Below are 27417 nucleotides of genomic sequence, written 5' to 3' on the forward strand. Positions count from 1 at the left end.
ATCAACACATATCTGGTAGAAATTAGACTATTACTCAAAGTTAATGAAGTCTATAGTCTTGTAGCAACTCATATAACTCCTTTAACTGTGCATACCTAATTTACTCTCTAACTCCCTCTCAATCAGAGTAAACAATGCACTCACATTTTTCTATGTCACTTTTTCTGTCATCATTAAGCAGGGAATTGTTGTGGCTCATGAACCCATCATTCTAACCCTCTGAGAAATTTGATGCCTAAAAGATGTTTCCCAGAAATCCATAATGGCTTATTTGCATTTAGATATTGAGTTAAGATGGAATACATTATATCCTGGCGACATCACAAACAAACTTTATTTTTCTGAGCGTTCATTCTATTAATGCTCTATGCGTCACCAGCTTGTCTCTACATTGCTTTAGCTATAATTTCTTAAGAGAAGAATTTGCTGACATATTTAGTGATTCTCTTATAAAGACAAAAACTAGGCCCAAAAGACAAGTGTTGCAAAAGGCTGTTGAAGAAAACTATTCAAACACATTGGTGCTGTCTTAACAACATATGGAGACACTCCTTAAAAATAACTGAATAACATTTAATGTAAAAAAAGCACAGATTTTATTTCTACATAATTGTAAGCTTTTCTTAATAACCTTCTAAAAATCCCAACTACTTGTTAATGCCAGGACCTTAATATATTGTAGTGCATGTAATAAAAGAGTAATTAATGAGCTGACATTCCAAATACTGCAATGTAATATAGTTTCATAAACATTGTAGCTATACATTGTTATCAATTAAACTTAAGCCTCTTAGCATTTTTCTGACATTGACAAACAAAAATCTGAAAAGATTCACCATTAAATGAAGTTGTAGAGAAGTTTAAAGCAGGATTATCTTGAAAAGCAGCACCACTTTTAATATCTCAGACTACTGTTCAGTGCATCATCTCAATATGAAAAGATTTTGAAACAGCTACAATCAAGACACAGCCATCCTGACAGGCTCGACAAGAAAAGCAGAGAAATGGAATCACTGGAGGAGCTGCAGAGATCCTCAACTAAAGAGGGAGAATCTGCCAACAGGTTGATTTTTAGCTGTGTCTTCTTCAAATTTGGCTTCTATGTGTCTGTATATGTGAGAAGTACCCTGCTATTGAGTGAAAGTCATAAGAAATCCTATTTACCACAAGCAGGGTAGGGGGCACAGAGGAGGAAGGGGCTCTGAATACGTGAGACAAAAAAGTTCCTTTTTGGCATACAGGCAAAATTTTTTGTGTGGTAGAAAATTCACACTCCTTTCCAGTGCAAGCAAAATATATATTTCTTAATACATTTTTATAACAGATGTAAAGTATGAATCAATGTCACCACAAGAAAGATGTTTCAGAAAATCAGATGTGTAAAAACTTAGATTTGGTTATGAAGAGTATTTATCAAAATGCATCCATGCAGACTCTAAAAGGTTTTATAGTGGTTTCATATGGTCATAGAGAAATAATCTCAACAACCCTGACCTATTTGCTCTGTAACCTTACCTATGATCGTCTCTGTACCACTCAAATGTAGCTGGTGGAACTGCCATTGCATCACACCTCAAGATGGCTGTCTTTCCTAGATTTGCAGGCATGTTCTTCATGTCTGTGATCATCGGAGGGTCTGGTGGAAAAAAAAAGTAGAAAAATAAAATCAGCAAGAGATAATTCAATAATTAATACACACCATCTTTTACTGAATAATCAAGTCAGGTCTGATGGGGGTTGCGTACAAGGTTGAAAAATGCCCACAGAGAATGAAATTAAAATATGTAGAGACTAATGCATTCACAACATTAACATATATTATTAATACATAATTATGCACATGAGGTTGACCTGGATTACGACCACTGGCCTTTTGTGTCCTGCAAACAGAGAAGTACTTACAGTTTACCGTGACTCTGACCTTCTGCTGGTCAGGTGGAGCCACACCGTTGTGGGTGATGCATTCATAATCCTCAGCCTGCTGCCTCTTGATCTCTGTGATATCCAAGAACTCCCCCTCACTCACCAGTCCATCTAATTACAGAAAGGGTAAAGTCAAAGGTCACAATACATCAAGTGCAAGGCGACTCAGTCTGCAGATTTACGGCACACTACTTGAAGTACAGCATACGCCCTTCCAGCTTTAGACAGTTTAAGAGCATGCAGAAGGCCAACATGCAAATAACTGCAAATGAAGCATCACTCAATTCTGCCGGGGAATATTGATATACAAAGATGGGGGATGTGATGGAAATCAATATCATGATAATTAAAACCGTAATGACATGATGAAAAGGATGATAATGAATTTATCAACAGACACTAATGAAACATTTGTAATGAAGAAAAATTGATCATATTGCAGTTTTTGCCAGCAGCCGGTTCGACACTGACAGAAAATAACTGCACTTGTTCATGTAGAAAAACGAACACCCTCTGACGTAAGTGGCACTATTACTTTTGAAATGCTAGGGGAACTTGGACACTTCTCAACAAACAACTGGATGAGCCGGGGTGTAATAGCTAATTCGCCACATTACATGGTGAGAAGAATATTTGGCGGTTGTTTGATGTTGACAAACTCCCAGGTGCAGCTAAAACCAAATTAGTCAGTCTAGCGCTTTTCCTCGGGCGACGAACATCTCTTCAGAGGTGGAGAGTCGAGGGAATAGACTGCGAGTTATTGCTCCTTCATGTGGGGGGAATTGATGTTATTGGCTCGACAGTGACAGAGACTGAGACAGGAAGAAAACAAAGGACAAGACTGACTGTGCACACGTTCCATCCAGTCAGCCTCAGCAGCCAGCTGTCTCTTAGCCCTTAAAGCCATCAGGCCTATTTTTTCTTCCTCTTTAACCAATTAAAGAAGCCAGACTGTGTGACACAGCAGAACATATAACCTCACAGTTAACAAGGAAATCCATCTATTAATTTGCTACTTACTTTTCCATTTGAACCCTCCTCTAAGGAATACAAACAAACAAAAAATTCCACCAATCTATTGTCAGTCTGTAGACCTATACCTCCCATCATGAACTCTGCAGCAGGAAATTTAAGAACAACACTAACACACAAACACCAAAAAGACACTAAACGCTACAATTATTCCTGTCAGAGATTAGCGCTGCGCTTCTAATTGAAGATTATGCTGGAGGATTATTAGTGAGGCTACTGAGCTGGAGACGATCCATTGTGGCTGAGAGGAGAACGCCGACACTATGACGACTGCATGTGCCACCCAAGAGATGGCAGGCAGACGCTAAGTGTTGCGGTCGGGTGGTTGCAATATTATTCACTCATGCCATTAGTGAACAAAGTACACCGTAGGTCTCTTGTGACAGAATTGTTAAGCAGACAGAAACAATATAAAACGTCAGTACACCTTTTAAAATAGAAAACTTGTTTTATAAAAAACCCCAAAAAATATATTATTACAAGACAAATCACTGCAGAGCATCTGTCTTTCTTTAATGTGACCTATAACCTATGCAATTCAGCTCAAATATTTTAGGAACCTAATGATCTAAAGTGAGATAAGCAAAGAAGATGCCCTCAAAATCTAGCAAATCTGAAGATTTTTTGCAGCATTTAGACAAATATGCCAAGATGTGTTATTCTCATTGACTTCTGCTGGAGAAAAGACTGGCTACTGTGTTAACAGTAAACAATGAATGAAAAAGTAGGAGCTTAAATGTGTTCATATTAACACAACCCCTTTGCTTTAGTTCTTCAGTTGTTATTCTTCAACCCAATAAATGTCACTGTTCTTATTAGTGACATTAAAGTCAAAAAAAGTTGGTAGTTATTTATTCTCTTAATTAATGTCACATTTAAAAAAAAACCTAGTAAACAAATAAATCTGGCATTTTAACAAGGCCATGAAGATTTTTCTGACTCACTGTAAACTGACATTAACAGAGGAGTTGTAAGAAATAAAGATGACAAATTAAATGACACATTGGAGTAAACAAGCGCTAAATTTTACATTGCAGACATAAAGACCGATAATATACAACACTTGGAAGAAGATGCAGAGATGAAAGGTGAGTAGGATGGAAAAAAAAAAAGCCACACAGAGGAGAACGGTAACGTGTCAAGTTGGGTTTTTGATATGCTTGGTCTTTTTTCACTGACAATTCATCGACAGCTCCTACAGACTGTATGATGTAATATGACAGCCCCTCTCTTGCTCCATCCCCTGAGATCTGCGAACATGCCTTGCACATTTCTTTGCACTTTGGCGGGTGATCATATCTTAGCAGACGGCCTCTGGCACTCCTACAATGGTCAGTAAAATACAGCTCCATCAACCACTTAAGGCTTTTGAAGGAGCCTAACTCCTGACCACCAGAGATAATTGGATTCCACCTTGGAGGAGAGGGAAAGGGAGGAGTGTGAATGAACAAAAATGGGGGAAAGGATCAGGACTCTTGGCTTTCCCCAGCAGTGAAATGGTGCTCTATTTTTCGACGGCACTGAGAGTCTGAGTGGAACTTCAGGGTGCTTGATTTCTGGGCTTCTCTGATCCGTTTCCATTACAAAAACTACAGTGATGGCAAAGAGGACTGAAGTTAGGCTGAAAAGGAGAATAATAGGGAGACTAAAATTAATTTTACTCAGAACTCTGAAAGGGAGGACTTATGTTCGCTTGTTTTTGTGAAAAATTTGGTGATTGCTACTACAGTGCTGACCTGATTTATTGGGACTAGTGTAAATTAATCAACGGTAAATAAGGTTTTGATTGCAAAGATATAAGTTTATGCTAAAAACCTTCAGAAAAACCCAACCTTGCATTTGAGCACACTTATTTGGTGGGGGTAAAACTTCAAATCTTTATTAAAAAACTCACTGCTGACCTCATTATTGGCACCCTTTACTGTCAATACTTTGGATACTCAATTTCTGCAAGCCAGACAGATGTTAGTCCTTTGCAAAATATGGACTTTGTAAGGTTTTTAAAAGACAGAGTTATATTTGACCATTTCTTTTTGCACAATTTTCTAGTTCATAAGGAGCCCTGAGTCTCAACAGATTTTAAATCTGGTGTCTGACCCTAGTCCTACCCCTATTGACCATGGAAACAGTTTGATTTTTTTGTTTAGTTATCAATTGCTGCTTTGGCAAAATCTTTCTGTCAATATTCTATTGATGCAAAATTATGACTTATTCTCAGTTTTCTGCCAGAGGTTGACAGGTTTTAATTCAAAATTTTGTATTTCCAAGAAACCACAGTATCATATCTAACAAGGTTAATAGAACATTTAAAAGACGAAAAAGCCCATAGCATGATGGATTCTCTGCCATAATTAACATTAGGTGGGTCTTTTATAAAAGATATATGACATTACCTTGTAAATTGGATACAAGTATTTGAAGCCCAGATATGGGCCACTTGCCTTGAACTTACGATGTCTGCAGCAAAGTTTAGAAAACTTTCAACTTTTAAAAGCATCAAGTAAAAATACTTCAGTTGAATCTATTTTAAAGAATTTCCGCTAATACTTTCTCCATCTGTAATTTTGTTAAAAACAACACTCGACATGGATTGTTTTTCGTGTAAGAAAGTGTACACAGATTACAAGGTGAATTTTCAAATGTGACAGTTGCCACTGTATTTCAGTAATTTAGCTACTCTAAACAGCTATATTAGATTTTTTTAAAACAATTTAAAATGCTTAGGAACATGTTTTTACTAATAATTTCATCAAAACAATTAAATTAGGTAAGGATTGGTAAATTGACTTGATTAACATTCTGCAGACTGATTTGGGGACTTTAGCTGCATTTTGAGAACATTTATCATTATCACTGTAATAAACTGAGAGCTGATATTCATCACTTAGATTCATTAGGGAACAGTAATCAAGATACATCATTGTCTCAGTTGAAAATAATTGCTCTAACAAAAGTGAGAGGGAAGCAGTCTCGGTCTGCACCTTTGAAAAGTTGACTTATGAAAAACGTACTGTAAAAGATTTTTGGTACATTATGTATTAAAATATTTGAAAAATAGTGTGCTGAGACCAAGCTGGAAGCAATTTATTCCCTTGAGAAAAACAAAGTTTTATTAAGTCATAACTCTTGTTTGGAAGTTTTGGTACAACACTTTTATGACTGTAAATCATTTATCATTTGTGCATCAGACCTATAAATCCTAGTATGTGCTGTCGTCACATTTTAATTCAGAGTTAGATTCAGAAGCGGTATTCATATCCAGTTATAGAGACTCAGAAGAGACTTATGTAAAACTAAAAAAACAAAAAATGAACAAAATGCCAATAACCATTTTTCCACTGATGTTAATTCCAACAAAAATATGTCTAATATTAATCTGCACTTGTTTGGCTGTCCAATACAAACAGTAACACCTTTGGCCTGTCAAAACATCTTGTGTTTTATCACAAATCCTTCTATGAACAGTAAACAGGATTTTGCCTGAGGTAATTACCCAAAGTCAAAGTGCAATGACGTACTAAGGTTACTAGTGGAAACCATGATGGGTTTTATAACTCAAGACAAACTAACAAGCGTGTAAGTACCAGTGATAAAGTAAAATAAAAAAGGTCAGGCATTAACACCTACACTGTGCCAAAGTAAAGAGCAATACACTTGTCCCACATCTGCTGCCATGAACAAAGAGGCTGGTATATGCTGATCTGTTTTACACAGGTTATATGAGGCCCAGTTTAGGGAAGTACCACAACTTGTTGATGATTACTGTATCCCACTCCTTCCATTCTTGCATGAAAGAGTCAAAAAGTATCTCATGTCTATGAGCTTTTTGTGCTTCCTTGAGATATCTTGGCTGCTTTTCTTGTCAATATTTCACCACATTTGCATATGAACTTTGAAATTCACATACTTGATTTAGAAGGAAGATTTTTCTTTTGGTAGCTTCACAAAGAAAATTCAAGTTGGTATAGATGAATGAAAGCTAGCCCCCTGGCAAAAATCTTGTGAAATGTCTTTTGTGATGAAAAAGGGAACTTTGGTTCTTTTTGACTATTGTTGAAAAAAAAAGTAAAAAAAAAAAATTCTGCAAAAAAATTCGCCTTGTCTAGATCTGACCTCTGCTGATGCTGCTTTTTCTCTGCGTTAGAATAGCAGCCAAGGCATTTAATTTAATACCACTGTCCTCTTTGTAGGCATCATTGAAGTTAGTTTTAACATAATGAAATGCTATTTACTATGAGTATGACGTTTAAAGATAATCAGAACTTTTTCAGAAACTGGCTGAGTGACTCATTGACTGACTGTCTTTTGTTCTTTAAACTCTGAAAAGAGTCATTTTTTAAAAGAAAAGGATTATTGACATTTTAGTTTGATTTAGAAGCTCATGTCTCATCCTCCCATCACCTTTCTTGACATACAGTATGTTCAGGTTAAGTCTTTGTATTTTAAAGAATTGCATCTGAGGCTCTATTTGACAAAATGGCAAGTTTTTTGCTGTGTGGGTAAATGATGGAGCTCATGTTTGGGTGAGTCAAAGATCAGATCTGTGCTTCGGTTAAGATAAAGAAGGCGGCACCTGAAAATAATGGTGCAGCACAGTCTCACTGCAGCATGCAGGTAAGATCTCAGGAAACTGCAGACACACTCCGAAGGTTTCTGGGACTTTAAGCAGGTCCCTGTGACCTCTGAGGTCCTCCGGCTCCTCCTAATTCACAGCCTCCTGGTGTAAATTCGCACATCAACACACACACACACACACACACACACACACACACACACACACACACACACACCCCATCCAACTTAGATTCTTCTCCAGAATGCCCTCCCTGCAGTTTTCTCTGCAGTCTCTGAGTAATGGGGACAGATGGCTAGCAGCTTCTTGCTGTTTCTTTGGGCTCAACAACCCCCCATCCCCTATCTACAGCAACCCCTGGTCTCCTACAACTGATGGTTTGGTTGTAGAAACTCCCATGGAATAGCAATGTGGGCGCTATCTCATTCTCTGCTCGCTGAGGGGTTATGAGGGGGTAGAGGAAGGGAGGGAGGATGAGATGATGGGGGCGGCTAGAGAGGGAGGATTACTGCTGACAGAGGAGAAATGCTGTAGGCTTTCAAGTGAGGACAACCGCACAGAGTTTGTGATGCGGAGTTGTGTCTGTGTGTGTTTGTTGCAGGTGTGCATTCATGCGTGCTTTCCTTTTCTCCTGTTTACTTCTGTGTTTCTGTGGGTGTGTATGATCTCCACTGGGCTTGTCCCTGCCCGAGGTACTGTATTCTACTGTGCAGCATCACAAACAATACTTGTGGGAAGAAGGGCAAACACAGGTAGGAACACAGGAGAGGAGGGGGATCCGACCTTTGAGCAAGCCTATAGCTGACTGTACATACACCAGTACAGTTGTTTGTGAATATATTTGCTTGCTGTATAATTACAGTATGTTTCAGTAGTTGTTCACACTGACCTGTTTATTGTTACTATCCTGCTGCTTATTACTATCTACAAAACAACTTTAAAAACAAAACATCATCCAGCAGTAGACAGAGTGAGGGTGAACACTGCTGGAAACATAATGCAATAAAGCAAATGTCAAATATGGTTTGACTTAATGTTGTTGAACAAAGTGCAATACATAAAGTAGCACAGAAATGTAAAACAACAGCAGAAATTACAAAATAAAAATTGTACAGATTAAAAACAGGCACTCTTCCAACAGGTGGGATCACTTGGTTCTATAGTTTAAATCAGGGGTGCCCAAAGTTGGTCCTTGAGGGCCAGTATCCTGTATGTTTTAGTTCTCTCCCTGGTTTAACGCACCTGGATCAAATGATGGCTCGTTAGAAGGCCTAAGAAGAATACTGACATGCTGAAAATGTTGTTGGTACTACCAAGGAGAGAACTAAAAAGTGCAGGATGCCGACCCTCGAGGACCGACTTTGGGCACCCCTGGTTTAAATGCTATAGCTCTTCAAAACACTAAAGAGCAATTTGTACATCTAGGTGAGCTGAATGACTAAGAGATACATAGAAAACATTGTGTCCATTAATTACGTCACATGATCAAATCAGAATGCTCTTGTTATACATCAATGTAAGGATTTGGTTTTTCTTTGTGTTAGGTTAGGTTTTTGTGTGTCGTTTTTCAGTTTATTGAGTCTTTGTATTGTCCTGTCTACCCTTTGATTGTTCCCAGCTGTGTCTCGTTCCCCGATTACCCTCTGTGTATTTAATGCCACCTGTGTTCAATGTTCTTTGTCGGGTCCTTGTCGTATCTGTCTTGTCAAGCTGTCTGGTTAAGTCTGTTGCTACCGTCAATTGAGTTTCCAGTTGCTACCAGTTTTTTTAGCCTTAGCCTTCTGCTCTTTATCTGTGCTGCCTGGACTTTGGATTGTTGTTTTTTCTGAATTCATCATTAAATCATTGTTTTTTCATTTTCTACCTGGGTCCTCAGCGTCTGCCTCACCACTTCACACCACACATCATGACAATCAATGCAAGAAATAGATATCACTCTATCCAAAGCATAATATTTCAATTTTGTACAATTTAAAACCGAGTAACATTTAATATTGAACATTAAACCCTGAACCATAACATGTATTGTGTTTGTAGACCTGTACTTTCAAAATTACAGAGAAGAGATCCTAGCAGAGGATAGTGAGGGGAGATGAGAAATTTAGTGGACTCTATCCTCTGTTCAGAGCTTAGCATAGTTATAGGAACACGAATTCTGTCAGAATCCTCACTCTCTTTCCTACTAAACAGTTCCCATCAGGCAAACCACACAGCAGCTTCAAAAGCTGAACCACTAGGCTGCTTCATAGGTTTCTGCCTTCAGTTGTTAAAAAGCTGTAGTTGGATGAGATGAAGGGACACAGCCAGGACAGGTTGCTTACCATCATAGGGGAACATAGAGACACACAACCATGCTCACGCACTCACACCGAAGGGCAATTTAGAGAGACCATTTACCTAACAGTCATGTTTTTATACTCCCAATTAGAGCTATAAAGTCTTTACACTTGACACTTTCCAGAGGCAATGCAGAGATTGTTTTGTCTCAGTCTGAACTGATAACAACAAAGATGTGAGCTTGTATGCTACAAAAACTGCACTCATAATATCAAGAATCATGAATTCAAACACATTTAGAAGCAAAAACGGTCAGATTTTAAGCCCAAAGTAGCCATGCGGCCAATGTGGTACAGGCTGAAAGGGTGGATGAAGACAGATGTCGACAATTATAGGTGGTGCAGTGGGAATAATTATGTGTAATGTGCGGGTATTCAGGACAAAACATTAGGAGAAATGCAAAATGATTTAGGCAGGGGACAGAATAAACAGTTAGATTTAAGAGAGATGACACAGGGACAAAGGATAAAGAGATGGATGCAAGCTGAATGCTGATAAGCCTGCAGGTTGGAAAAGAAAGCATGGATAGACTTCAGCTGGCAGAATATGGACAGGGATGAGCGTGTAGACTGGGAGATAAAGGCAAGGGTGTTAACATAAGATATCTGGATGTAAAAACAAGAATCAGTAGCTTACATTTCTGGTCCTTCCATGTGACTGTGGGCTCCGGCCGGCCGACAGCCAGACAATAAAGGTTTACATTCTCTCCCTCATTCACTGAAACGCTTTTTGAGATGTTTACGATTCTTGCTGGCACTGAAAAACAAGATTTCACCATTAAAACCCGACCTCAAAATCACCTTTCACTCATAAATTATTGATAAGGCTTGGCCTTGCAGTTTATTAAGGTGTTAAGGTCTTTGCGTTTCAGACAGACAGGCAATCAGCTGATTAATGATCTAAGCCTGGGTGCTTACTGAACTGTGCAACAATATGGTCGACCATCTACTTAAAATGCAATAGATCTTTAAGCTCCTGCAAATTAACATTAAAATGCCCTCCTAACATTTGATCTCATTTCATCCTTAGCTGGAAAGAACATCTATTAGGTTACCCACTTGTTGGAGGAGTTTTTTTTTCTTGTATTCCTTTAACATAATGACCCTAAACTCAAAGTACTGGTGCACTACATATGTTCTTAGTCTGATATCATGATGGACCTTGAATTTAAATGACCACGTATCATTATTTTTAATGAGCTTGGCTCAGAAATTTGTAACATCAACTGAGGATTTTTATGTTATGTCTTTCTGGAGTGGAAAGCTTGCAGTGATAAAGCACAGATTGCAGTGCTGCTACTGCTCAGGGGTATAATTATTTTGTGTACCACCAAGCTCTGACTTCAATTGGAGGAAACTTGGAACTGAACATAAACAGTCATCCTTGCCAGCTTTCAGATCCTGCAGACATAGCTGCTTTTAAATGTGTTAGTAAAGTGGCTCATATTCACCTGTGACCAACCCTTATCATTTATATTTAAGCAAAATGTAACTAATATAGCTATCAGTAGTTTTAATCTGCTAGTAACGTATAACTATTATATGAATATAGCAATTTACCAGACCATAAACTGTAAATAGGGGGTGTGAGGCCCTCCTGGCAGTCCTGCATCAATACTTTGTGTCACTCAAGATCAGTCAGTTTCACTGCACTGAATTGCTGACGTGATGACTGAGCCTCAGTCATGAGCCTACGCTGACAGTCACTGTATTTAGTCAGACAGTTGGACTGCCTCCTGTGCATTTAATCTACTCAACACAGATGCTCATTCATTCGAAGCATGCCCAAAATTCTGTTTAAGGTTAATGGAAAGTTAGCAGGCTATAGAAACAAAATAAGAAATGCATTTAAGTTCTTCGACAGGACACCTTCATGTTCTGTGTCACCTGCTATGCTGTTTTCTGTTAGTGATTATAACCTAAATACACTGCTCAAAAAAATAAAGGGAACACTTAAACAACACAATATAACTCCAAGTAAATCAAACTTCTGTGAAATCAAACTGTCCACTTAGGAAGCAACACTGACTGACAATCAATGTCACCTGCTGTTGTGCAAATGGAACTTTGTACAGAACAAAGTATTCAATGAGAATATTTCTTTCATTCAGATCTAGGATGTGTTATTTGAGTGTTCCCTTTATTTTTTTGAGCAGTATATTTATATCATAACAATCTCTATCAATAATACCATTTATAATTTAGTTTAGTTGAAATACTTCCATTGGTATGAATTTCTATAATAATTCAGATACATTTGAATTACTCATTACAAAATATTACGTACAAGCTAAAATGAATAAATCAATACTTCCCATCTAATTTTTGTTAAACATTCCTTACCAAGTTGCAGCTTGACCACACTCTTTTTGAAGCTATTAGCAAACTTCTGACATATTTCTGGCAGGATATTTGAATAATGTTATTATCAGAAAGCTTATTTTTCTGGTCCTGACCTGTCCTTCAAGTGCAGTTTAAAGATTTTCAATAAGGTTGAGATAAAGATCAGGAAGTTTAAAGCAGTTTTCCATTTAAAAACCAAATTAATGTGTGTTTACTTTACACTCAGCAGTTACTCAGCAGTCAGTGTTTATTTGTTGTAAAACTCTGGTAGTAATGACCTCCTTGACTTTAAGAAGTGAAGCTTGGGATTTCAAACTTACAAATACTGTGTCATCTATCAAGCATGAGGGCAGTTTATTGTACTGTGTATTGGTTTAGATGTTATTTATACTGGTGGAAGAAGTTGACATAATGAAGAAAGATGGCCACATCTAAATTCTTCAACTTAACTTTAGCTTCAACGTGAATCCCAAACACTCATCAAAACAAGTTTTAGGACAGATAAAGCAGGCTAACAATTAACTTCTAGAATGATCCAGAGTTCAACCCTATTAAAAATGTGTGAAATATTCACAAAAGATCAGTCCTTTCCTGTAAACCGACCAGTTTAAAAAAAACTTTACGATTGCTGATAAGACTGACCATAAATGTGAGTTGTTTGTCGGTAACTTGCTTAATGACATTTGATCAGATACTAATGGGTTGGTGTGCGTATATTTTGAGTTTACTTTACACATGTTTTCAAATAATAGAAAAAAAATCTGTAATAAATGAATTCCATTTTGAAAAAAGCTCATTTAAAATGCATTCTGAAGAGTCAAATATTAATGACGGTCTTGCCTACAATGAGTGTATGATAAACCTTTCTTTTGCACGATATTTGCATAGCTAATATCTAAAATTGCAGTATACATAAAAAATGCAGACTGCAGACTATTAATCATTTATTGCATTTAACTGCCACACATTAAAATTCAGTTGTCACATCTCAGCTGCTGACCTTGGACTATGAGGTAGACATGGGTGATGCGGGGTTTGTTGTTGGCCTGAAAGGTGCAGGTGTACGGTCCCTCGTCTGTTACTTGCACCTTGTCGATGAGGATGGAGAACTCCCTGTTGCTGGTGTTGACCAGCGTCACTCTCTTGTCCAGAGACCACTTATCAGTCCCCGTGAAAAGGATGTTTGAGCGGTTCAGCCAAGCTTTGTGGGTCACCTCCTCGTCGATCCGACATCTATTAGACAGCATAGTGTTATTTATAAGTGGCAGGATTTTCACTTCAAAACATAACATTTAGTAACAAAATATTACCTTTCTTGGTTAACATACTTTACATAGTCAAAGCTTTAGAGGATAAACAAATATATTGTATATATAGTTTTTTTATATATATAAAACATACATTGCCACTTTCTGAGCAACATGTTAGTTTGGTTTATCTTAGTTTATGCCAAATTCAACTTTTGCATTTTAATGCAAAATGTTTTGGTCACCTCAAATATTTGGGCTAAGACAGACCATTCTAATTTGAAGAGAGTAAAAAAACATGACTTGCAGAAGAATTTATACCAAATGACAATTTACATTTTCTTTCACATTAAAACCACAGCCTCAAATATGAGCTATGTATTAATATGTATTTTATTGGAATTGCATTCGATAGACAAGCACAACTATTAAGTTTTAGTTTAAGAATACATGCTTTTCTATATGTTCAGTAGCAAAAATACAGTATGTGTAATGTGCATATACATGCAGCAACCCTGAGCCAATACTTAGTATTCTAACTTTTTACTACAGTAGAAGCTACAAGTCTTCTTTGGATATCGTTCTCATACTTATGAACAGTAAGAAACTGATTTTTATTTATTTATTTCTTTGTCTATTCTTTGCAAAATACACGTATGAATGTCAACTTTCAAGTCTGGGCACAGATTGCCAGTTGAACTTAGGTCTGGACTTTTAACATGTTATCTTTTAAGACTGCCTAATATTTAACACCCATATCTGTGACCAGGTTTTCTGTTCCTGTTGATGAAAAGCATCACAATCATAATGTGGCCTCTTTCATCAGTGGCTTTCTTCTCATCATTCATCTACAAAGCCCAGAGTTTTGGAGTGCATAAAAAATAAGTTATTCCGTTACTGATGGTCCCACCTGAGTTGCAGCTCTCTGCAGCGTGTCACAATTACTTCTCTGGTAATAAGTAAGTTGAGCTACAGTCTTTCTATGTCCAAAAAAGCATTAAACAGTGCTCCATGAGGTCTTTACAATTTTTATTGTAAAAATGTAGTTTCTTTCCACTTCACAATTATGTTCAACCTTGTGTTGGTCTATTACATAAAGCAAAGATAGAATACATTAAAAGTTTGCAGTTGCAACATAAGAAAAATGTCAGGAGCTGTATGAAACAGACTGTGTTTATAATGTATGCCTTTTAAAGCTTTCTGCAAAACCTTTTAGCATTGCAGAAGAACCCAACCTCCATTTTTCTAAAAATAATCCTTCTGTTGCTGTTTCGATGAGAATGAGTGAGCACTCTCTGTTCATTTAAGAAAAAATGCTGTGACTGCAAAGGAAACAGCACATCATTTACCTCATTATCATTCCCATCAAACCATTCAATTACCCTATCTGCTGAATCAGCATTGCTTTGTCTAGCAAATTTTTTTTTGCAACCTTTTTTCTTTAATTTGTCTTTAACTGTTCTGCAATGCACTCAAATGTTTTATGCTGGAGAAAAGGGATTGAAGTGATAACACATTTGGCTGTCTAAGACCAGTCATATGTCAGAAAACAGCTTGTGAGCAACACATTGCATGACAAGAGGCTGTATAACATTATTCACAGCTTAGTAATTTGTTTTGTCGGGAAGCAAATTTAGAAAACCTATTTGGTCTACAACTCAAGAAAGTAGATTTCCTCCCTAAATTAAAGTTAACAGCAATACATTGAAAAATCTGTCAAACAATGAGAAGTAATATAGCACTTTTTGCTGGAGCTCTGTAATTTGCTTTTGTTTTGTTGTGTGCAGCCTGACACAAATGCCAAAGCTTTGACATCTAGTGCTTAGCTTGGCCACTAGATGTCCTTAACCAGCTTCAACTAGTAAGAAACCAGCATACTGAAGTCCTCATGTTTAATTGATATGACCTGGATAAATATCTCTGAGGTAGATCACTTGCCAACTTACAGGCAGTGACACAATGCATAACAACCAGAGTACAAGTGAGCTTGGAAGTCTTCAACAAACAGACTGCAAGGCACTGATCTGATGTTCAGGTCGACATGAGACCTAAAAGCACAGCGTTCTTATCCTACTCATACAGATTAGTACACTGTTTGTAGCTTGTGGGTTTAAATGGAGAGACAATCTAGTGATAAATCCCTCCATAAAATTCATTATCTATGTACACACATCGTCTAATAATCTATTTTTAAAATTAATCACTTCTGCACTGATGCTGTTGCAATGAGACTGCATGCCCAGAGGAAATGAGCACCATAATAACATCAACTGAGCCTCATCTTAATGGGCCGCATCAAAGCCAACACAACAGCATTGTCTTAGGCATAACACAAGTATTTGTGCCACTTGGGCATAAGCAATTTGCATGAAAATAAAGCAGTTAAGTATTTTGTTTAACAGCTATGCACTGACCAACACAGACTATAACCAAGCAGATATGTTTTCATTATAAGTTGCGCTGATTAATCCGTGTCGCAGTCATCAACTCTAGAAATGTAGTTTACGCTTGATAATAAAGTCATTGAAAATGTAAGAATAACTTAGAATGAAAGAAAAAAAGTCGCACTGACAGAGCAGTTTTTGTTGCCTAAGTTTGTGCTTAAAATAAACCTCATGTATTTGACTTCACAACATCAATAAAGCAGCTTCAGGCTTCATGTCCTGATGACAATATAGATCTTGCTTCTTTGATTTCTAACTTTCGTGGAGACTTGCTGATGCTGACAAATATTGACAGAATTGTACTTGGCTTCACAACACCATGTTTGATTTTAAAGTAAGGTTGGCTCTTCTTTCAAGGGAAAAAGCCTGGTACTAAAGGACAAATTTGTTCATATTTGTTAGAGATGTGAAGACTCAAATGTTTAAGTAATGTTGACTGAGGACTTTTTGGTATTGCTGAGTGTACTGCCAAGCCAGGTCACAGCCAGGGGAAAAAAGCAAGTTGGCTCTTTTCCTCCCCTCAGTTGGGAGTCAGGGAAAGCTGTGATTTCTACTTTATCACGCACAGTAAGATAGGTGTGGTTTGGACAGAGAGGCTGTTCACCCATCCATGGACAAGGACAAATTTATTGACTCCTCTGAGAAGGATGGACCAAACGCTCTAAAATAAATTATTTGGTATGGCAGTAGCATAGTATCACACTAAAACAAAATCCAACAATTTATTTAAGGAAAAGGTATCCAGAGATGAAAAAATTGTTTTTGATAAAATCACCATTGGCATTTTATGAAATCTTCCCCAAGGTATAAATATTACACAGTGCAAGATGGGTGCATCTTGCACTGTAAGTTATTCTTATAAATTGAGTTTGCCCGTGATCAGGATGGTGAAGCTGCTGTCATATTTTTATCTTGCTATGCATGCTGGCATACCTCAAAACAAGTCTTAAATGCATTAAACATGTGGAAATAAAATTAAGTGGAGCATTAAGTCCTGTCATGTTAACTTGCTTGTACTGAATATTGTTGTGTCCTACTGCGTCAGGTAAGAGAAATTACATTTGTCCTGTTGTCACAATCTTCTTTTGTTTCCTTGGAAGACTTTATGAGCTGGAGATGAAAGCTCATAGTTTATCAGCATCCCCAAGTGGTCAAATAAATATTAGCTTGCCTAGTTAAAAAGTAGATCAGAATGAACTTTGAGTCGCTCTGAGCATTTGGCATGGCATGGTGAATGAATCTGCACCAGTACAGAGAATAACTGTGCACAGCACAGCATAAGATTGTGCTATGCTTTTTGTCAGTTTCACAGCAGTGGTTTCTACCAGTTCAGGATTTGGATGCACATGCCAAAACATTTTGCAACTTGTCTAAAATAATCCACATAACTTGACTTAGTTGGTAAGTAAGGAAGTGGAAAATAGATAAAGTTTATTTATAAAGCATCTTTTACTGAAACAAAGTCACAAAGTGATGTACAACATAAATCAAATTTGAAACAAATATAAACATACACAATTAAAATAATGAATAAAAAAGTTTTCCATTGTTTTTTAAAAGCACTGATAGAGTTTGCAAAACAAAGTTTTAGGGTCAGACTGTTCCACAGCTTAGGAACTACAGACTGAAAGGCCCAGCCTAACTTTGGTTTTTAATCTAATAAGAGGAAAAACCAGGACATCCAGGGCGTGGCACAAAAAGAAACAACTAGCTCTGTTTGTGGTTAAAACAAAAGACATATATATTATTATGAGCATGGCCAGTTAGGGCCTTGTAAGTGAATCCAGGTGTTTTAATCTTTTGGGATCCAGATAGTAAAATCTGAAGTGATACGAGTGCATTTATTAAACTTAGAGAGAATTCTGGTTGCTGTGTTCTGAATGGATTGCAGATAAAACTGATAATTTCAGTAGAAGTGTGATAACAGAAATGCTTAATAAATGTTCCAGAGATCCACTCCAGAGACCATATGTTAAAAATATTTCTTAAATAAAAGAAGCAGGGAGGAGAAACTGATCAGATACAAGTCAAAGTGAAGAAAGGAATCAACTCTAATTTCTTACATTAGCCTTAGCTGCTTCATGAAAAAAGCTAGTGTCTGACAGATTTAAGAATGTAGATGACTAGTGTTCAAACAAAGAAAAAAAAAATGCTGAAGAGCAAGTCAGTGATGTGAGGGTGGACAGTCTATCCTACCAGTACGGTTTGAAAGATGTATACAGTTGGATGTCATCTGCATAGATATAACAGTAGGTGTAAGATGCATTTATTTCAAGACATTCAGCACATCTTTGCACATTAGTGTTGCCTATACATGAAGTTGGCACTTGAATTTAAAAGTTTAACATTATTCAATTAGAAACACAGACAGAGCTAAAAATAATTGCACATTTTAGGACTTCTAATTGAGGTTATGAGACACAGACTTGGCAATTAAAGATGCATGACAGGCGGTAGAAGGGCAAACATGGTTTTTTTATGTAATCAGTTGGTGCAGGTGTAGGATCAGGAGTTACCTCAAGGTGACGCTTTCGCCTTCCAAAACTGTAATATTGTCCGGCAGGTGGCTGAATTCTGCTCCGAGCACATTGGACCCTGCCAAGAGAAATGAGAGAAGAGTGCAATGAGCATCCAATAATGACACTAGACGCTCCACGGCTGCTCATCAATCTCAGCTCAGGTGTTTCAAGATTCAATACTTCAACTAGTAATCTGCAGTACGGATGTGTCCTGCATCCTGCTCACTTACTTCAGAAGGAAAAGTAATAGCTGTACAAAACAAAAAGAGAGCCATAACGTCTGCACTGACCCCCGTACTTGAATAATAATTCGGTTTTACCCAGCATTCTGGTGGGATGTGCGTTCATTGAACAGCACTGATAATGAGCCAAGGGAAGAGGATTCACGCGGAGCTGCCGGAGCGTGAAATGAAGGGACAGCAACGGTAACAGAAGGGATGCTCATCCTGCCTACCAATACACACACAGAACTGGAGCACACGCACGGAAAAGCACAAACGTATACTATATCACCAACTCTCACAAGAACAAACACATCCTGGAAGCCATTAGCTGAAGTGGAAAAACAAAGTTGGCATCTCTGAGTGTCTTAGTCAGGCAAAAAAGAGAGAAAAGATTTAAATACTTGGCATAAATTCTGTGCTAAAGTTCATTGGAGACAAAACATTTCTAAGATGGGTGTGATGTTGCATGTCAAAAAAGGTAGCTCCCCCTGTAGGACAGGTGGCATTCTTTATTCTAACTCTGCTGAAACACAACAGGACACTGAATAAGCTGGCTCATGTGCTCAGTCAATCTTTGATAATCTTTTATTCCTTCTTCCCATAAGATGACCTCAATATCTCAGTAGGCTTTTACTGGGACCTAGCCTTGAGGTTTAATAAATGGTGACTTTATGAAATAAAGCTGCCGCGCTGAAGTGTTAAGAAGCACCTCAAGGTTTGTTAAGTAGAAGTCAGCGACACTTTCAGCATGGCAGATGAGAACTTGCTAAAGATGAAAGCCAGAAGTAATGGCAATGCACATCTAAGAAGATGAGAACTCTGGGTTTTAAATTAGACATGGGTTTTTGAGGAATCATTATTTGATTACACAGAATAATGAGAGAGGGTTTCATATTATAATGGGCATCTTGCATCAGTAATCAAAAGGTTCTTAAAAGCATAATAAGAAGTACTTCTACTGATACTAAAGAACAACTTATAATTTCTTAATAAACACAAGCTATCCTTTGACATCGAGACAAACAAAATGACAGTATAGTGCCTTGTATAAGTACTCTCACCCCTCAAGCTTTTTTACAGGAAAAGGAAGCTGTTTAGAGTTGATGGGGAAGTGGACCGAATCACCGGGTAATTATGGAAGAATACCCGTTAGAGAGTAAAACAGACTTGGAACTGGGATAGAGGTGGAAACATACCCAAAACATCACAACACAGTAGGTATTAATATAAGGGGCCTAAATACAAATCCAGACCACACAGATTTCATCTGCATCAAATCTATCATGTTGCTTCAATTCCACATCTGTGCTAACTAAAATTATATAATAATACACTGCTGTTTTTAGCTTGCATTGTGACAAAATGTGAAAAACATTTGAATACTTTTGTAAGGCAGCGTAGATGTTTAAAATAATAATAAAAAAATGTTAAGGAATAAACATAAAGGAGCCAGGAGATACATTTTCTGTCACCATAGTAAGATTGTTTACAACATAGAGTGAGTGAGAGTGTGTTTTCCAGAGTGTCATGCTGTCAACAGATAAAAACAAAGGTTGGGTATGTGTGCGTGGGAAAATGGTGGTGGAACAGAGGAAACAAAAGCTTGAGGAGAAGCTTCATGGTGAGATTTTATGGCTCTTTTGTGTTTTTGTAAATGTAAATTAGGTTTGGCTTGCCTGTATGGATGGAGCGTGGTACTGAAGGCTATATGCTTGCATGTGTAATTGTATATTCATGTGTGGAATGACTTGTGTGTGTTTCATTCCGTGCGATGCTCATGGCAGATGCTGGGAGTGATTGTGTATATTCTTGTTTGCGGACATACCAACAGGGAGAAAGAAAACAGGACAAACTAATGACGCCTCGGAAGAAAATTGGCCCTGAAAATCTCTCACTAAAAGCTGTAATCGCATTAATGGCTGCTGCTGCTGTTGCCACTACTGCTGCTGCTGCTATCTAGGCCGGCCAAAGATCTGAGAACTGGCTCCAACCCCAAAAGCCTTGAAGGAGGGGCATGGTACATTAGCAGCTTCGTTTGACATTCAAAAATGCTCACAAGTTTTAGGTTTTCTTTCTTTTAATACTGTGGAATAATCCTGCAATGCTTAACCAGAGATCATCCTTCCTGCTTTTTAGTTGTACCTTTAAAGTGCTTTGTACTCCAGACACCAGGCTTTATTTGGGTTAATTTAATTCAGTTCCAGAGCTTGGAGACACGTGTGACACGCTGTCATAAAAACATCTCACAGACGCAATTATAGCCACAGACATAAAGAAAAGATGATCCCTGTAATAAAATATAACGCTGGGGCAAACACATTCTACACACACAAACACACCGTGCACGCGTTTTGTTAGAATGAATGATAAATGCAAACTCCAAACAACACTGCGAAGGTTACAAACCAGCAGGGGGGTTATTCCCATTTCCCTACTCAATTCCCAGCTTCGCAGCTCGATTGGCACCTCAAATTCTAAGACATGCATCACTCAGTCTCCTCTCTTCCAGGCGCTGCATAGCATGATAACCAGGTCAACATATCTGCCACGTACTCCTCTTTCTCACACTGAATCACTGGACAAATCACAGACAAGCCTGTTTGAATACACACAAAGAATGACGCAAGCTGCCACATGTGAAAGAATCTACTGTGACATCAAAATCAGAAAAGATTCCCTTCATATTTCTTATTGAAAATAAGACACATACACACATATACTTTTAAGTGAAAACCCCCACTCAATGATTCATGCACTCACCTGCAGCACTGTATAACTCCTTCTGACCTCTGCCACTCTCTCTGAATGCATCAGTGAAACAAGACCTGTATTTCAGCAATGGGAAACCACCTCTGTCCTTCCACAAAGGTGCCCTATGAAAAATGCTGGGATTTCAGTAGCTTTTGTACCTGAGATTTCCTTACAAAGTATCATGCAGTTCCGTTGTGAAGTTTACATGGACTGATCATAGACATGAAAGTCACACACTAGGTCTTAAATGAACTGTTTGAACCAATTTAGGACACTATGACTACAGAACAAATATCATATAATATATCATATAATATGATATTTTAAATATCATATAAAATATCATATAATATATTATATAATATTATTATATTATATTATAATATAATATAAGTATATTATATTATAATATAATATAATAATCACAATTAGCTTTGCAGGTGTATGTTGCTGTGATAAAATCATTGAACACTAGAGGGATAAGCATGCCGCTGTGTGTTAACATCAGTAAAAACATTTTTTTATATTAAATATCATACAGGTACAGAGTTCTGCATTTTTATAGATGGTTTTGTTGTTGGTTCTCAATAGAAGTGAAGGACCAATGATAAAAATACACACAGTGTCAAGGTTAGATTTTTATACAAGCTTTTAACTGGAAAGGGAAATTTTACAGATATGCTTATGAGACAGATGACCTCAAAGTATTTTATTTAGGTTGGAAAAAAAACCTTGACGTCAGTGGTTTGTAAGGGTGTAAATTTATTAAAGCCAAATATTTACATCAGAGACAGTGTGTGAGAGCATTAGCAAAGATTGCTAATGCTCTATTTTCCTGTCAGAGTGAATTAATACACAAGAGTTACTGCCTGAGTACAGTGGTTGGTCAGTGCATACAGGCTGGCCAGTGATGCACTTACAGGAAATGAATGAGACCACTTAGTCCTCTCATCTTTCTGAGAATATCAGTCTGTATTCTCAAAAAATATTTCAATTAAACAAAAAAAACAACAACTTTGAAGTATGTTTAAAAGCCCATAAAATGTGGATTTATAGGTAATTTCATGCAAATCTGCAGACCAAAATGACAAGAAACACTATTTATGTAATTCAGTATCAGTATACTGAGAAAGTAATCATTTAAAATCAGATATTTTACTTGTATTAAACTAGTGCAGAACAGGTGTATGTGTGCCCATGGTTGCCTGTCCTGTACATTTCTTTGTTGCCTTGTCCAAGGCGTACCCCACCTCTTGCCCAATGACTGCTGAAGGTAATCACCACACCCTCATGCCTGCAAGGAGAAGCGGGTATACACAGAGGATGGATGGATGATCTCATGCCATCCTTAGATAGAAAACATACCAACTTGTCTTATGAATTGAGTTTGACTAGAATCTAATTGAAATGCAAATAATAATTATATAAAATTGATTTTATATTCCTCTGTATAAACCAGACATTTTTGTCTTGTACTTGAGACAACCTTTGCTATGCATTCGTGCTATGTACATAAACTGAGTTAAATTGACTTGAACATTCATTAGCCAGTTTGAGATTGTTTTTATTTATGTGGTATTTCGTTGCAACAGAAAATATAATGAAAAGACAACTACAGAAATGGCAGCTGAAGATATTACATAATTGTTTTTGCCCAGAGTTGTTTATAGGTTTTCTAAATGAATGAGAAATATAAACTAACAGGCAGTATAAAACAATATGTAATCATAATTTTTCTGAATGACAGTATGTCTGCAAACCAACATTTGTCAATAAAATTGGCTGCACATTACAAGAAATATCAAGAAGTGAAACACTAATGAGGCCAGACAGCAGCCACCAGTTTCATACTGCAAAAGCAAAAACATCTCTGTCACCTTCAGCAGTCTTTTTGTTTTTTTAGCCTTAGATCACTGTCTTAAATTCTCATTTTCCCTGCTCTCTCCTGGGTTTGGCAGACAGGCTGAACTGCACCCACCAGAATGATTCAGGAGTCTTGGCCACCAAAAGGGAGTATGCTTGCCAACAAGGAAGCTTAAACCATCACTCTAAATGGGGAAACACAAAATGAAAAGACTGTTTTCTTTGCTATTTTATTACTCTTAAAACAAAACTGAGAGCAAAACCTGGCTAGTCAACATAAAAAAGAAATCTGACAACAAATGATAAATACCAATGTAGAACAGAGCTGGAGAATGTTTCTGCCGAACACCGCAGTGGCCTCTCATGTTGTTGCCCACCAACATATTGAATTTCCCCTCTTGCTGCTGTCTACAGCAGATACAGTCTGGTTTGGCGAATGGTATCTCGTGTCCTTGCCACGACCTGCTTTGCACACAAATGGAACCTCCACCAGTGGCGCACACACAGACAGGCACAAACGCTCATATTCAGCCAAGCACCTCAAGCTTTTATCTGCACAAAGTTATGAACCTCAAGCCTAAATTTGACATCATTAAAAAAAAGCGGGGATAGCAGGCAGACAATAATGCATTTTATTATTCACTGTAAAGCAAGTTTTTTATTGGTTATTCAGCTCTGCTATACACAGAGAAAGCAAAAACATACTTGGCTCATCTGATGATAATGTTTTATCTGTCACTGGCCTAGACATTCAACCATTATCCCATCACTTGCATTTTATTTTCTTTTTGTCTCTAGAACACTTTTTCTTGTCTGTCAAAGTGTTGCAAGGCTGCTTGTTCCTTAACCACCAGACATCTTTTATATGATTTGTATTATCTTGTCTTTTACATGAGCCTGTTTGTAATTGCACTCGCTGTAGGCAGAAATTTGTGCATAGCACTCTTTTGAGCTGCACAACTACCTCAAAAACTACTTGAAAGCCTGCTTTTCTACTGTTTATCTGCATCGCATTGCCCTTGACTATCACATAAACATATGGAGAATGGGACGCTACTTCAGAAAACATGATTGGTGTCATGACGGATAAGACGCAGACGTTATAATGGAACCCATAACAATAATCTGTTTGAAAGAGGTTTGCCGTGGTTTTTGAAATTAAACAGAGAAGAAGAGCAGTGCAGCACAAGGTGGAAGGGAGAGGTGAAGATAGATAACCAGGGTGAGGTGAGGACCTGGAAAGGAAAGTCACTGAGAGGATGGAAAAGCTGTAATGGAATAGGGAATTATGAGGTAATGGTAACCACAGTCAAAGCAGCAGGGGAATCTAATCCGACATAATAGTGGTATACCGACCTTCCATTTTATTAGGTACACCTGTTCAATAGCATGTTAGCTAATCAGCCAATCACATAGTAGCAGCACAATGTATTGGGACATCAACACATGGTAAAGCTGACTAGTCTGAATATATATTTTTAAAAGCTGCTTTAATTGAATTTTTCTCCAAAAAGGAGAACATATCTTGTGAAGGACTATGACAACGTTAACAGTAGGTCAAATAGTCACTCATTACAATCAAGGTATGAGGACCATCATCTCAACATACATATTGAAACTACGTCAGACAAAAATCACACATTGCTGCCAGCTAAGGACAGGAAACCAATGGTAAAATTCGCCCCCAAAAAAAGTAGTAACAAAAATGTTGACACTTGTGAACATTTTGAAGTTGAGGTGGAATTGTTTAAAAGCAACTAGCGTCCTCCTCTTTGTGTGACAGGTCTCAGTTTTAAAGGGCACCTTTGGGATGCAAAATGGAGATTTGCATCATGCATATGCATTTGACAAACACCCTGCAACTGTGTGGTGATATTATGTCAATATGAACCAAAATCTCAGAGTAATTTGTCTGGTATCTTGTTCAAGCTGCACTTCAAAGAATTAAAGCAGTGGTGAAAAAGAAGGGGTACAACCAGGTACTCGCAAGGCTTACCAAATAAAAATAGCCTGTGAATATAAATGGCAATGAGGAAAGACACAATAGAAAGCCATCAATATGCTGTGATGAGGATAAAGTGCTGCTGGAAAAGAGAACAAATCACAGAGAGACACACCCGCATAATTAACACCGGCATACTGCAGCCAATTAAATATTTACAGGGGCCCTTCCCTTTGACACCTTGATGATGAACAGAAGCAGCCCAAGGATTATCAGATGCCAGAGCTGCAGGCAGGAGACAAAGGCATTGGAGATGAGGGATTAAACATTAACAGGCACCGATATCCCTTTCTCTTCCACGTCTGATCCCATTAACTCTGGACAGCCAAAATCCAACCCCATGTCCACCTTTCTTCCTGCCCTCATTTTTTCTAACCACCTTTTCACTTCAGTACTCATTCAACCCCTCTATTGCCTATGTATAAAACCCCAGGTTCCCCTCCTTGGCTGCTTCCACCCTCGGTACCACCTGTCAGGGACAGAGCAACAGGAGAGCAGGAAGAGAGTGATGAGCAAGTGGCGAGAAACCACCTGGATGCCTCGTGCAAACAGCTCAACAAGACGAATATAAGGGTCGCTTGCTTTTCACAACTGCTTGTGAGGCAAAATGGATGTCGGCAGGATTCCACTTGACAGAAAATCTAAGAAATGTCAAAGAAGTCAGGGTGGATGGATTGTTTTGAATCTGTCTGATAATGTCATTTTTTCCTCCTACAGTAAATATGCTTTTTTCCTTCGGATGAATTTAGTGAAATAGCAAAATCAATTGTACTTTGTTACAGTGATTTATTCTGCCATTATAAATGCTGCACTGGGACTGTTCAGATGCATCAAGAAATTTGGCTTGACACCTCATTGCTTGTCCCTCAAGGTCATTTTGTTTGACACAGAAATAATGCTTAACTCATCTAAATTTTTGAATCATGATGTAAACAAATGCAGCACATTACAAATTTGTGTCTTGCCAAAGATGTGACATTGGCTTCTTTTCATAGTACACATGCTGCAGCCACAATTCTGCCTCTAGTCACTTCCTCCAACGTAACATCTTTCCCCCTTCCTCCCTGGCTCCCTCCTCCTCCCACCTACTAATCCCTCTTCACACATCAATCAATAGAGGACTGCAGAGTGCACAGAGCCATACAGTACTCAATGCAGCAGTTGCACAACTTCAATGGGCAGCCACAGATCTTTACCACTGAATCAAGCATGGCTAGGGAAGAAAAACCCAAGCGCACTAAAACCTGGGACGAGCCCTGCTACGCTTTCTTTTACCCCCTATTTTCCCTGAACTGACATCTAAACCCCTTAGCACTCTCGAAATCAATATTGTAGTTAAACTGTTACTTCCTTTTCCCGGTGAGTCCACTCACAGACACGCGTGCCCGCCTGCCTTACACAAGGCCCTGTAGACTCCCTTAAATACACCCTGTGCACTGGTAATTTGACAGATTTGTGGGTTAGTGTTGACACTGCTTTAAAAAAGAAACACACACTGAAAAAGCAACCAAATGGAATATAATCCCAGCTACACAAGAAGCCCAATAACATGAATAAGGCATAAAGAACATCAGGTTAAATGGCGATTAGGTCACCCAGCCAGGCAAGACAACAGAGGCCTCAATAAACTACTGACACCATAGGCACCAGAAGGTATTACAGGTATCTGCACACAAATCCATTTAGGAATGTAATGTATTAAAATGTTACTTAAAAGCAAAAAAAAAAAAAGAAGAAGAAAAAAGAGCTAAAGTCCTGTTTCCATTAATCGGTTGCAAAGATCACTTTAATATTCAGCGAACTGTAGGGGTTAATATGGAGTCAGTGAGTACAACGTGTTTAAACATGACTCACCAGTTTGATAAATTTCATTCACAACAAATGTAATCACAACGCGCTTTGCAAGACAGGTTCAATTCATATCCAGAAATGTACAATAAAACCAATCCAATACAGTCTAGTCTTAAGGACAAATTCAGTATTAAACAAAAAATATAGTTTTTACAGCATTATGGTACCTTTGTGGTGAAAATAATATAATTATTTATAGTATCAATATTAATATAATATTAATATTTATAATATACTAATAAATAGGAACATTTATTCCTATTCTAATGCACAGATGAGCATAAGGAGACAAAGAGAACAATAGAAAAC

At 37.8% G+C, this 27417-nt stretch overlaps 1 protein-coding gene across 2 annotated transcripts in view; it reads right to left on the reverse strand.

Moving 5' to 3' along the window:
* iglon5 (IgLON family member 5) overlaps window positions 1–27417 on the reverse strand; it is a 153365-nt gene that overhangs the window by 15369 nt on the left and 110579 nt on the right. For both annotated transcript variants that reach the window (XM_028012726.1, XM_028012725.1), the window contains exons 2-6: window positions 18415–18493; window positions 13208–13440; window positions 10502–10621; window positions 1903–2034; window positions 1516–1636 (exon numbers count right to left, since the gene is read on the reverse strand). In XM_028012726.1, the coding sequence (XP_027868527.1) occupies window positions 1516–1636; window positions 1903–2034; window positions 10502–10621; window positions 13208–13440; window positions 18415–18493 (685 nt within the window). The remainder of the gene's footprint in view (window positions 1–1515; window positions 1637–1902; window positions 2035–10501; window positions 10622–13207; window positions 13441–18414; window positions 18494–27417) is intronic.

This window comes from Xiphophorus couchianus, chromosome 3 (genome assembly GCF_001444195.1).
Source record: "Xiphophorus couchianus chromosome 3, X_couchianus-1.0, whole genome shotgun sequence".
Taxonomy (NCBI): Eukaryota; Metazoa; Chordata; class Actinopteri; order Cyprinodontiformes; family Poeciliidae; genus Xiphophorus; species Xiphophorus couchianus.